The 14,605-nt window shown below is 34.0% G+C and overlaps 2 protein-coding genes across 2 annotated transcripts in view; one reads left to right on the top strand and one right to left on the bottom strand.

The window, feature by feature from the left end:
* LOC123864456 (potassium voltage-gated channel unc-103-like) overlaps positions 1-6,428 on the bottom strand; it is a 36,342-nt gene extending 29,914 nt beyond the window's left edge. The window contains exons 1-2 of the mRNA XM_045904904.1: positions 6,287-6,428; positions 4,839-5,093 (exon numbers count right to left, since the gene is read on the bottom strand). Coding sequence (XP_045760860.1) covers positions 4,839-4,904 — 66 coding nt within the window. The 5' untranslated portion in view covers positions 4,905-5,093; positions 6,287-6,428. The remainder of the gene's footprint in view (positions 1-4,838; positions 5,094-6,286) is intronic.
* A 4,322-nt stretch (positions 6,429-10,750) lies between these two features.
* The window catches only part of LOC123864451 (ATP-binding cassette sub-family C member 4-like), a 31,956-nt gene continuing 28,101 nt past the window's right edge, over positions 10,751-14,605 (top strand). The window contains exon 1 of the mRNA XM_045904885.1: positions 10,751-11,113. Coding sequence (XP_045760841.1) covers positions 10,887-11,113 — 227 coding nt within the window. The 5' untranslated portion in view covers positions 10,751-10,886. The remainder of the gene's footprint in view (positions 11,114-14,605) is intronic.

Genomic DNA, 14,605 nt, shown 5'->3' with positions numbered 1-14,605 from the left:
AAAAAAACATACAATCAAATTCCTCTTCCTTTAAAAAAAAAGAGTAGGTACCTACTTAAACATGCTTAAACTTAAATATAAATATCACGATAACATGAGAATAGTAACAAGATGGAATATTTGTACATAATCTCAAGTCATGACTGAAATATTAATGAAGTAAGTACTTAGGTAATAAAAGCAGATAATGTGTAAATTTTATGACATTCATAAAAATTAAAAACGTCGTACAATCTTAGGCGATAGCTAAAACATGTTTTGTCGAGTATACACTCGCTAACGTAATTTGTACATTAATTACTTATTATTGCCTATCTATTTTATTATGCCTCTTACTATAAAAAAATTCTCAATGTTTAATCATGAATTCATAGTTCTTATATTTTATACACGACAAAAATGTATTTCAGGAAGTACTACGATAGTTTCAAAGTCAAATAATTTATTTGAAGTAAATACCTATAATTGCACTTTTTGACTGTCAAATATTGGATTTGTAAGATGATGTAATTAATGGTGATAATTATTTACGTAAACTTAAAATTAAAGTTACGAGGGTTTCAAACGCACCCAGGTCTGAGAAGAGCCCCACAAAATTAGTAAGACGGTATATGTATAAACCAAGAACTTATAACCAAATCTATACTAATAAATAAAATTGGAGTGTCTGTCTGTAATTTCGAAATAACTACCGCATATTAAGGTCATATGGTTATTTGAACGATACTATAACTGAATCACACGTTTTTAAAATTTTTGTCTGTCTGTCTGTCTGTCTGTCTCTCTGTCTGTCTGTCTGTCTGTCTGTCTGTCTGTCTGTCTGTTTGAAAAGGCTAATCTTGGGAACGGCTGAACCGATTTTGACGGGATTTTCACAGACAAGCAGAGAATTGACCAGGGAGTAACATAGGCTACTTTTTTAACCGACTTTCAAAAAGGGAGTTGTGTTTTTCTACCTATGTACACCGAAATCTCCGAGATTTCTGAACCGATTTGCGTCATTTCTTTTTTAATCGAGAGAGGAACTTTGCGACATTGTTTCATAAAAAATTTGGAGTCCAACTCCTCAATTCTGATGCTGCAGGGGATCTGACCAATCCACGCGGGCGAAGCTGCGGGCATCAGCTAGTTAATACATAAATTTGTGATGAGATTGCCGATGAGATGCCGATTGCGTAGTTATTCTATATGACTTTTAGAAATAAGTACCTGCATGTTTTTAAAACATACCTTTAATTCTTGGATGAATCATCAAAGCTCTTATTATTATTATATTGATGTATGTAAGTATGTACCTAAGAGTATCTGATATCGTTCAATATTTTCTTATTTTTATATTGTCTTGAAATACTTATCATCAAATATCACACTAATATTATAAAGGCGAAAGTTTGTGTGTATGTGTGTGTTTATTTGTTACTCCTTCACGCAAAAACTACTGCACGGATTTGGTTGGGTAATACAAATAGATTATATCCTACTACCCTCACATAGCTTACTTTTTATCCCGGAAAATCAAAAAGCTCCCACGGGATTTTTAAAAACCTAAATCCACGCGAACGAAGACGCGGGCATTGGCTAGCCTTAACTCATGAATTCATTATCCTTTCCAGTGAACGTAACTGGAATTGTTGTTAAACACATTTCATTTATTAATCCTCCAACCCATACTACATGCAAAAAGGTGTTTGTTTGTTGCTTTATCCTTCAATCACATAGCAACGGATCGACTTGATTTTTACATTGTTTTTTAGTCAAAAACCTGGAGAGTTACATAGGCTCGGAAAATGAAAGATTTAGTAAGCTAAATCTTATATTATATACCTACTTATGCACGTTTTCGGGATGCAAGCTATCATTGTACCAAATTTTGTCAAAATCAGTTTATAATTTTTTGTTGTATCTCTTTGATTGTCAGTGATAAAAAGCCTTTGCCAATCTCCGTCATGGAAGCTATCTCTATACCAAACATCAAAATCAGCCGGGAAAATATAACAGACAGATAGACACACTTTCATATTTAGGATACATTAGTATGGATTGATGTTCAAGCGGATTTAGATTTTATGGGTTCCGTACCTCAACAGGAAAAACTAACCCTTACAGTATCACTTCGTTCTAGAAATTAATTCTAGTATCGACTAATTTGTGAGGATAGTCGATACTAGAATCAATTTCTTAAACTGGACCCTTTTAAGTAAAGATTTTTATATAAAACTGTGAGGATGATACTGCCATTGTCGCAAATAAAATACCATAAGCCTACGTTATCGTATTAGTTTACAAATTGCGAAAAACCAAATTAAATTTAAATTTCGCGGGCAGGCCTGTCTCATGCCCCTTAAACGCACATAACTCTGAAAAGTTAGAGGTGCGTACCCGGGATCGAAATCCCCTCGAATAGGAGGCCGAAGTATATAATCCGAAAACCATAAATGCTAATAAGTACCTTTTACTGAACACGAAAATTATGCTACATTTTGCAAGGTTGTTGACGACCTGTAACCGCTGACGTAGCCAGAAACTCAATACCTACCGCATAATGACGGTGCAGATTAATTACGTTCGTTGCAATCAGAATTGAAAAGTTGAATTGAAAGCTAGATTTAAGGAGTTGGATAGGTACCTGGGTATCAATGAACCAAGGAGTATAAACTTTAGCCAATTCCTTGGTACTCCGGGACTATGGTGCTCTACCTCATGGTAGTTTTTTTGCTGTTTTTTGGTTAAATAAAGGATATTTAGTTATTTAAAATCACCTAACCCTGCTTACACAGAAATATTTTTCTATTCCATTCAACTCCAAAAGAAAACGATTAACTCATTTCCTCAGGGAGAAAAATGGTAGCTAGGTACGTGTAGAAATAGAAGATCTGCCGGGCGATTCAGAACACTCGATTCGGTAAGTTACCGTTCGATAAGACGTATTCTTCATTGAAAAATACGTCTTATCGAACGATAACTTACCGAATCGAGTGTTCTGAATCGCCCGGCTGGAACGCCAGTGCAGATACCTCTGTATCGTCTATATTGAATTTTACTTAATATTATATGATGCCCGCGACTTCGTCCGTGTGAATTAAGTTTTTTTAAATCTGGAGGGAACTTTTTGATTTTCCGAGATAAAAAGTAGCAATGAAAAGCTATCTCTGTGTCTACCAAATTCGTCAAAATAGGGCAAACGGATAAGCTGTGAAAAACTAGCAGACAGACACTTTCACATGTATATTATGTTATATAAATGCAAAGGTCCGTTTATTTGTTGGTTTATTGGTTTGTTGATCCGGCACGGTCACACATTGACGTGAATTTTTTGCATGGATATATTTAAAACCTGGAACATAACAAAGACTATTTTTTATCCCGGAAAATCAAAAAGTTCCCACGGGATTTTTAAAAACTAAATCAACGCGGATAAAGTTTCGGTCATCAGCTAGTTAAATAATAAAAATAAAATGCTGTTCGTTGCTAAGTGCGTCACTTGATATTAGCTGGACCGATTTGGTTATTTTTTTTTAAATTGTTCAACTTAAACCACTTAGGCAAATCAATTATAGGTTTTATGGAAAGTAAATTTACAAAAGTTTCTCGTTTTTTTTTAAATTCGGCAAAACTGAACGCTCTTTTTCCCGACTGCGGCGAAGCTCAAAAGGAGAGTTATAATATGTTTGATATTTATGTATGTCCGTTCCTGTATTCGCTCGTAACTACTCAACAGCTCAAGCGGTTTAATAAATGATACGTCATTATATTCGTTTTGATGGCGCGAGGGTCATTGGGTTCATAATATTCTTTAAAAAATCAAAATGACGGAGTTTATGCGCTTTAATGTGCAGACTGAAAAAATGCAGTGCAAACCGCAGTCAGGGTTTTTTGAAAACTTTTTAAATTACTTGTATCTATAGGATTTTTTGAACTCAAAAGATTGATTGGTTTTACTGCTGGCATATGCCATAACCTTCCTGGGATGAATTTTGATTCATCCAAGGCCATAAATCACAATTCAAACCATGCGGATATGGGCAATTCGTTTGTCTGTCTCTCTGTCTGTCTGTGCACGCTTCACGCTGAAACTACTGAACACATTTGAACGACACTAGGTAAATAATTATTATAGCTCTAACATTGATCTAATTTAATCGTTTTTGACGGGCATAGGCTACTTTTTCTCCCGGAAAATCAATGAGTGTTCACGGGTTTTAAAAAAATCTAAATCCACGTGGACGAAGTCAAAGGCTTGAAGTCGGGAGTATCACTTTGTAAGAAATAAAATAGTTAAATTTTTGTTGACAAGGAACAATCATGGAATTGTTTCACAATGTCTTTGTTTTAGCTGCAATTAAATTTAATTTAATTCTCAGTAGTAAAGGTTAATTTTCCATAGTCAATTAACTAGGACATAATTAGGCAGTGAAAATCGAATTGTATAACGAGTGTTTTAGAGCATAAGTTTGGTTATATTATAACAAGTGTAAATTAAAAATTTATAACACCCCCGACAAGTGAAGGTTACAGTAACTAGAAAAGAGCTGATAACTTTCAAACAGTTGAACCAATTTTCTTGGATTATAGCTAAGACCACTTTCAATCAAGCCACCTTTCAAACAAAAAAAAAAAAAAAATCGGTTCATTAGCTTAGGAGCTACGATGCCACAGACAGATACACAGATACACAGACACAGATACACACGTCAAACTTATAACACCCCTCTTTTTGGGTCGGGGGTTAAAAATAAATATGTTACTGACGTGACCTTGAAGTTTTTACTATCCCTAAATCCCCCCACGTGCGTAAAGGAGTTTTCACTTCTAAGTTAACAATAAATTAATAGACTTACCACTTTCTCCTCGACAATATCGTTATTGTTGTTGTTGCTCCCATGTTTTAAGGCACCGTTTTCCATGACCAAAAGTGACAGCCAGGATTATATACTTCCTATATATTGAACACTGTACTATTTAACTTATTTATATACACATTTTAATAAAATTAATTTAAGTTTTGTTTATAGTTGGCCGAGATAGCTGGTCACAGCCTGTTAGTTACACGCCAATAATTGCACTTCCATTTCATATCTATAATTACAAACGCACTTAGAGATTCTCAATATAAGTTGTTTATAACAACTTACAAGAGAGGAAGAATCAAGAATAACATGTATTTTTGACAGGCTTTCTTGTGTAAGTAAGTAATAGTGAAATAATTCTGCAGTACTCTATCAACGGGTTCTGAGATTGAACCTTGAAACACTCCCATTATTTTTTGTAACTCGTGATATTCGAGATAGTGATATCCCTTCGTCGCTATTGGATAGATATGGCCGATGGATCATTGTTAATATTTGAAATCTAAGTTTTTATTTATAGGAGTTTAATTTAGATTTAGACAAAATAAATTTTAAATACTTGATAAATCAATATTTGTACGGTAAAAATTACTTTTATTAGTAATTAACAAATACCGTCGAATATAGAGTACCGTCGAATTCCTTTTAGAAAGAGTTGGTTATCCTTTTAACCATTTTTATAAGATTTATAACAATAATTTAGAAGTATGAGCGTGGATGCAGATGTACCTAATTGTATTATTATATTCCACGTAAATATTAGCAATGGGCCAACAGATTTTAACGATATTTTTAGTATAGGTAAGTATGACCTTTATTAGGATGTTTTAATTCCTTGTTTACAATTTATATTTGTGTTAGTTAACATTAGATCCTTGTTACGAGAAGATAAATGTTAGTGACACAATTTCTTTATGTTATGAATGAAATCAATATTAATTGTTATTATTACTGCTTTTGCTTCGAATTCACACCTACAATAGTTTAATCAGACGAATTTTTATTAGATACTATCATTCATTTATCTCCAGTAAAAAATAAATTTGTTAGATAGAATAATATGATATTGGGTAGGTACATAGATAATGTTTGAATCAGTACTTATAGTTAACTTTTAGGCTAACACGTGGAGTAGAAGCAAAGTAGCCGATTCAGTTTTTAACACTTGACCGTTACGTTCAAAAGTTTCGAGATACCGACATATTTCTTTTTCCATTTAATATTTAATCGCGTCTCGCTATCCGATGGCAATAATTTAATAATCGATCACATACACAATTCCCGTTGCTACGCTACATTTCTTTGTAAACACTATTCTTTGTCCTTTCAATAACACAAACATTTTATCAATTCCGCAGCCTTGAATACTGTTTGAAAAATATTCGACCAGAAAGAGAACGAATTGCTTGTTTTTTCACTAATTAATACACTAACACAACCTTAAATAAACTGCGTTAAGATTTCGAAGGCACTGTTAGTGTATCGGTACACATGATATAGGATCGTCAGATAGAGTCGTCATTATTAGTTATAATCGGTGAGCATTAGGCGCATTAGCGATGTTGTAGTCGGGGCGGGCGGGCGGTTGGCGGGTCGCGTCATACTGCGGCGGCGGACGGCCGCGCGCGCTCGGGCGGACTCGCCCGCCGCATACCCGCACTCCAGCGAACACCATCGCTCTACGCACCATCGCTTATATTGATGGACCTTGGGCTACATACACTTTTACCACCTTCGGAAGCTAACAGTAGGTCAATGAATACTCCCTTACTTTGAACGCGCTGTTTGTTTGTAGGCCGAATTTGACGAATACATTTCACATATTGCTCTTTTTTTTGTAATGAAAAAAAAATTCTTTCATATTTTTTACACACACAGCCATTACATTATTATTGATGCGGAAGTATATTTGTTGGTTGGTTTGTCCTTCACTAACGTCGCAACTAAACAACGGATATCGGTGTGATTTTTACATGGATAGAGTAAAGACCTGAAAAGTGGCTACTTTTCATTCCACAAAATTACGTCCCCTTACCATGCTTAGATTTTTTAAATTCCGTGGGACATTAAGCACCCTATGCTCATCCCCGGGATGCTAACTATCTTTATACCAACCGAATTTCATCAACATCAGTTAGATGGTTGGGCCGAGAAAAACGAGTAGACAAACACTTTCATGTTTACAATATTATTAAGTATGGATAACACATTCATATTAAATGTGTATAAAATCTATCTATACATACAAAAGGCAAAGCTAATACAAAGCTAACTGAATGACTGATCTATCAACGCACAGCTCAAACTGCTAGACAGATTTGGCGCGGACTGCAAGTAGCTATTATGACATAGACATCCACTAAGAAAGGATATTTGAGATTTCAACCCGAGGGTAAAGTAGGGGTTTGAAATCTGTTAAGACTACGCGGGCGAAGTCATGGAATTAAACTTTCCATGCGAAGCCGGGGCGGGTCAACTAGTAACATAGTAATTTTTTAAAATACTATCTATCTAGCAATCTAAGGTAAAGACTGAAGTAGGTAAGTATCTATTTTTAATGACCCACATCCATTGCAAAGTCCCCTTATTCCACAAGCCTGCAATCTCCATTGTAGGCCGTAAGATGCTTTGTGTTATGACTAACGTCTCAAGTGTCATTTACGGCGTAAAGCCTGAAGCTTCCAGTGGCCTGAATAACGTTGCTTCTACTTTTTACGTACACATACTCGTTTGTGAATCGTGTGATTTCTAGCATACCTGTCTTCACTAATCTACACTAATATTATAAAGAGGTAGTAAGTAAGATGTGTAGGTATATATTTCAAGAAATGAAGGAGACAATCTCCAGAGTCAATGTCTCGCAGAAAAGAATTGCTTTAGAATATTAGATAGTTTAAAAGAATGCAGCTAACATTAGGTACTCACCTACACTTGACTTACTCAATAAAAGTTCAAAGCTCAAAAGAAAGTTTCAAAACAAACAAAACTCGTATAAAGAAAAGTACTTAATAAATGATATCCGCATGGTGAACCAATGTTGCTAGGATCCTACGAGTAGGGTAGAGGAATTTGATCTGAGCAACAATCTCCATACTAAACTGACAGGTATAAATTCAGTGCTACCCTTTTACGCAGAGAATATTAAATATAACAAGTGTAAATTAAAAAAATTATAACACCCCCGATAAATGAAGGTTACAGTAACTAGAAAAGAGCTTATAACTTTCAAACGGCTGAACTGATTTTCTAGGATTATAGCTAAGAACACTCTCGATCAAGCCACCATTCAAACAAAAAAAAAAAACTAAATTAAAATCGGTTCATTAGTTTAGGAGCTTCGATGCCACAGACAGATACACAGATACACACGTCAAACTTATAACACCCCTCTTTTTGGGTCGGCATTGAAAGTTATTTCTTATTATTAGAGACTAGCTGACTTTGTCCGCGTAAAGTTAGGTGCTTAAAAATCGTGTGGAAACTCTTTCATTTTCGGGGTATTTTGTAGCCTATGTCACTCCCCAGATTTTTAACTATTGCAAAAAAATCACGGCGATTCATTGCTCCGTTGTGGCGTGATTGAAGGACAAACCAACAAGCAGACACACATTCACATTTATGATATAGGTATCTAGTGATGCTGTATAATGCAAAAATGTGTTTCAAATTCAAATTCAAATTCAAATCATTTTTATTCAAGTAAACTTTTACAAGTGCTTTCGAATCGTCAAAATAATCTACCACTGGTTCGGAATGCTGTTCCTACCGAGAAGAACCAGCAAGAAACTCGGCGGTTGCTCTTTTCAAATGTACAATTTACAATAATATGCCATACTGTATACAAGCAATTGCAGCGCCGTGTATTGCTGGAGAGAATCAAATCCAAGCTTTTTTGTCATTTACATAATCTTCGATTGTATAATAAGCTTTTTTCAGGAGCATACTTTTAATAGATTTTTTAAACTTGTGTAAAGGCAAGTCTAAAATTGATTGTGGATTTTTTTTGGAGTTTTTCATTTGGTGTCACCAGTTTTCAAGGCGCCATACGATTAAGGTGCGACGAAATAGCAATATCAGAAAACTTTCACTACAGCAGCTGTTATTGTAAGTACCTGATCATTAAATCGCAGCAACGCATCAAAAATCTCGCTTGCTTCGCAAATCTACGCTGCAGCGTAGTGTATTATTTACTAGTTGACCCGCCCCGGCTTCGCACGAGGAGCCTACCTATTCCTCGGACAAAATATGGGCATGAATATGTTATAACTATTAGAATCTATCTACTCATAAACATGCCTCGTGAAATGTTCTGAATACAATGAAACCCGTATTGAATTGCATTGAGAAATTTAGGCGCATACCAATTTTTTTTTACCGGAATTAAACCGGTTACCTACTAATAAACCTTTATTAACAAAAAGGAATTGTGAAAAATATGTCAATATTTTACAGAGTTAAAGAGTAAAAAATCCGTTCAGTAGTTTTAGCGTGATACGCGTGCAAAAATTCCAAAAAAAATTGGTTTTGGGTCTAAATTTATAATAATGTTTCCTCCGATTAAATTTAAAATATATTTAATGTACAGAAATCGTCCAGTTACAGTTTTGTTATAAATATAGATGGTGCGGAACCCTGTCAACGAGAGTTCAACTTGCACTTGCCCGTCTTTTTTCTCACATGGATTGGGACCTATAACAATGTGATGAAAATAAATTTTGTTATATAACTATTACAAATTATACTACAATTAAAAAAAACCAATATTCATTATTATTAAATGTTTATACCTACCTACCTAATTTAACATTCACAAAAGCGATACGTAGACATATATAACATATCTATCTTAATTTAAAGGTCATAATTCCGATAGAATTACAAAAATATGTAAATTAAATAAATTCTAGCTACAGTTTCGCACGGTGGTACCTTTCCGATACCTAAAATTTTCTATACATAAGATAAAGTTCAATACCCGAACTGAAATACAGTAAAAAAGTATGTTTTTATCGTTTGGTATATTTTAATATTGTATTATATTCATATTTGTGATCTATGATTTTTTTTGAAATCCCACTCCATACATTAGCAATAACAAATTTTTGGAGACCCCACTAATTTTTTGGATATACTCGTAACATCTGTCGGATTGATTTTATTCGTATAAAATGTAGCCTATGTCACCCGAGCCATAATAAAGAATCGATTGACACCTCATTCGTCAAAATCGGCTCAGTATTTTAGGCGTTACCATGGAACAAACATAAATACAAACCTACATACATACATACATAGACGCTAAAATCATAACCCTTCCTTTTGGCTTTGCCGTAGTCGGTTAAAACTGTTGAATCGTATTTAAAAATTCTTTCACCGGTAGAAAGCTACGTTATTCCTTAGTGACATAGGCTATAACTTGCTTTCAAAAAAATATTCTTAAGAAAACTGTAATAAGCTACCCGAATACGAGTTCGGGGCGGGTCGCTACTCAATTTTTTAAAGACGAAACATTTGATTTGTTTGTAACTGATAAACTGTGAAACTACAGAATCTATTTTAATAATTCATCCAACATTAGAAAGCTACTTTAATAACAATTCTTCAAACATTAGAAAGCTGCTTTATCTAAAAATAATATAGGCTATAAATTAGCACGAATTATTTATTGGTATGCACCACTGACGAAGTTGCGGACAAAACCTAGTAAATAAAGAGTTACTCAATACATTGTATATTGTCGAAGTGTGAAATACCTAACCGTGTTTAAAATACCTGGCGTTTCAACTTGCCTGTGAGGCAGCAGCGATAACTACACCCACGCCGCGTCCGCGTCATAATGCTTTATGGATTAAATAGATATCGGTTATACAGTATATTTACATTAAAGTAAGTAGAGCGCACGACGGGAAAATTTAGCATTCTCAGTCGTCAGTCTGGATATGTATAACGACGCGCGCGCAACCACCACCTCTCATACGTGTTACAGTTCGTACGTCTAATTAAAAAAAAGTAGATATAAAGAGTGTGTTTCCAACAAAAATGGTGACAGTCAAAAATTTAGGAAGTCAAACCACCAAAAATGATGCGAAATCTAACGAATCTAAGGAGCCGCCAAAGAAACAACCCCCGGGGATGTTTTCGCGATTGTTATTTATATGGACGTTTCCGATGTTTTACTTCGGAAATAGACGTGATTTAGAGGAATATGATTTAGTGTCAGCGAGAACAATATACGATTCGAAAACAGTTGGAGATGAATTAGAAAGGTAAGTTAACGGATTCATGCTTCAATAAAAGTAAGAATTCAGAACTGGATTAAAATCAAGTATGAAAAATCGTTGTTCCTACAGGTATTAATAATTATAAGTTTAAAAAAACTGCGTGAATATTAATTAATAATAATAATTAAGCGAAAAAAATCTATTTTCGTGACAATTTCATAGCACACATTAAATTCAAAATTTCGCTTATATATTTTATTTCAAGTGTGTTACTATAACTCAAACCATATGTTTCACATAAAATTTTGGGCAATGAACCGAGGATTCGCAAAAATAACTGAAACAAGTTTATGGAATAATTAACTGGTGTATAGTCACATCAAGCTCACATTTGCAATGCGAAAACCATATCTATTTTACGGGCAACTTGATTAACTTGGCAGTATTAATAAACAGCGATCACTATGAATAATACCAATATAGTGTCGGTCGGTAAAAATAAAGTTTTCCCATATATTATCACGTGAACCGGGCAGTAACATGAGGAGTACCCTACTTAGAGCCGGGCAAAATATTTACTTCAAAATTACTACGTTTAAACTAAGTTGGGTAATATTACTTAATCGTACCTAACGTTTAAGTAATATTACCTAATAGAAACACATGGACATTCATGTTCTAACCTAACCTAATTTTAGATTTTGGCAAATATAGTAATGATTTACGTTAAAGTAAGGTGCAAATACCGGTAAAAATAACTTATTAATTACTTTAAACTTCAAATTTGATAATAATTATTAATAATTATTGATATTTATTATTAACTAGCCGATGCCCGCGACTTCGCCCGCGTGGATTTAGGTTTTTTGAAATCCCGTGGGAACTCTTTGATTTTCCGGGATAAAAAGTAGCCTATGTGCTAATCCAGGATATTATCCATCTCCATTCTAAATTTCAGCCAAATCCGTTCAGTAGTTTTTGCGTGAAGGAGTAACAAACATACACACACACACACACACACACACACACACACACACACACACACACACACACACACACACACACACACACACACACACATACATACAAACTTTCGCCTTTATAATATTAGTGTGATTACACTAACCGTGACAGTGATAGTGAACAAAAACATTACAGTTCATCTATCTCTATCCTCCATAAATTATCACCAGTTATGTTAATTTTTCACAAACACAATACTGAGTACCGCTCGCTTTAATATTAACCTATCCCATCAACAGTCACCAACTTTTTTGTTTTTCGCATGATTTATTATATCCCATAGTGAAATGCGAAATTATGTTACTCATCTAGTTTTGTTCTGAACAACTAAGTGTAGGTATACCTATTACCTAGTATATAAGGTTGAAACGGAATGTTGAACTTAAGGCGCAGACCGATGATAGCCCAGAAAATGGTAATAGCCCAGTGGTTATAGACATCGGCCTTCTAGGCGATTCCGGGAACTTTTAACTTTTAGGAGTTATGTGCGTTTTAAACAACACTTAGCATAAGTTTTAAGTATCACTTGCTTTATCGGTGACGGAAAACAACAGGGGGAAAACTGCATGCTTGAAAGCTCTCCATAATATTCTCAAAGGTGTGTAAAGTCTGCCAATTGAGACTTGGATATCCTGGTAGCCTATGGCCATACTATTGTTATTCTGAGAGAAGGACCATTCTCAAAAGTGAGCTGGCGCGGGGGGCTGGTGTGCGTCAAAAATGCTCGCACAATTTTCTTATGGATAAATAATTTAAACAATCTAAACAATAGGCATGGGAGATATAAATAAATGAAGCAAATTCTATCTCACAAGTCTATCCGAACTGGATAAGTTCGTGGGAACACTGTCGAGCATGCGCAACGAGCTCGACGCTCTAATTGCACTAACCAGGATACGAAATTTGTAAAAATTAAACGGATATAATACCTACCGACAACACTTATTAATGTTCAATCCAAGGTTCAATCGAACAAACAAAAAAAAATCAGTTTTCAATTATAGAAGTAAATAGAACAATATTTTATAGATTAGGTCGAAGGAACGATATCTATATTACTTACTTGTTATTCAAGATAATAATTTGATACTTATTAAATGTTACGCAAAATAGATAAGTTTTTTTTGTTTTAAATTCCACAAAATGCACCATTTACATTTTCATTAATGTAAATAAATAAGCTGATTTGCCCTCTTCCGCACGGGTGGCCTTACGTATAAAGATACCTACCTACTCTAGTGAGGTTATTACCAGTATTGGCAGATTGGTGCGAAATCTTGAATTTCTATTCTGTAGTTTTTCGGTTCTATTTTCAAATAGATAGGTATTTGCGGCACAGTGTCTTGAACAATTAGTACACTCGGTTAAGGCGAGCTAACTTTATTTTTAAAGATATTTTATAATGTCCCACGGGGTTTTTAAAAATCTAAATCCATGCGGACGAAGTCGAGTCCATCATCTAGTTATACCTATATAAACTATGCCAGAATATAGATGGTAATCATTTTAGGATCTTTTGTTTGCGAATCATACCTATAAGTATAAATATTAACCACTGCGCCAGAAAGATTGTGGAACCAAAACAATGTATGGACAGAGCCTAAATAATTAATTTATTTTGTTCTTTTTATATTACGAATAATTATGTCTCATTTAATTTAAATATATTTTATCCGTTGACACATTTATATGTAGTATTTAAATAGATGGATTTTATGTCTATTTAAATTTATAAAATTTAAAAAAAACGCAAGTTAATTACATGTATTTTACAATACACGTATATTTCGTCAAATATTATAGACAATCAATTTAAATTAAATCCCCATAACTTATAATAGAAATATCATCAATAAATTTATTTATTTATTTATTTATTTAAATAAATAAATAAATAGATCAATATCACACAAACATTTACCACATAGCTACTTAAGTACTTAGGATATAATTCAACGACATTTGTATCTTTGATATATCAAAGATACAATACAAGATACAAGATATTGCTCAGTAAGCAAGCTATATTTATGTTTTTGCTAAATAGAGAAGGTATTCTCGGCGAAGAAACGCAAAACTGTGCGTCATGTCCAGCTAGCGCGAGCGGCTGGAGCTCCTAAAAACGGGATTAAACAGAAAATGTTTACTCAGGATCGAAACCATGCTAAGGCGACCAGCTACGTTTTTGTCAGTCACTGTCTCAATTTAAACCTGCCTTTATGGATAGAAATGCTTAATTTTAATATTTTAAGTCGACATATAATTATTATGCTATGCAAATATACCAGTTGTTAAAATTTTATTATGCAAAAGTAGGCGATCTTGGAAATTATTAAAACAAAGATATTTCTTAATCATATTATTATGAATTTCTTGTCAAAATAATTATTTTAAGTATGACAAATATGTACTTAAAATGTTCTCATTTACTTGGTCTAGAAAATTGGTGATCTATATGATAGGCAAAATAGAAATCGTACTATCCTTGCTATTCCTGCGCACCTTTGAAAGTCT

The sequence above is a fragment of the Maniola jurtina genome, chromosome 4 (assembly GCF_905333055.1).
Source record: "Maniola jurtina chromosome 4, ilManJurt1.1, whole genome shotgun sequence".
Classification (NCBI taxonomy): domain Eukaryota; kingdom Metazoa; phylum Arthropoda; class Insecta; order Lepidoptera; family Nymphalidae; genus Maniola; species Maniola jurtina.
The sequence above is the reverse complement of the archived record's forward strand: the minus strand, read 5'-3'. Positions and strand labels throughout refer to the sequence as shown.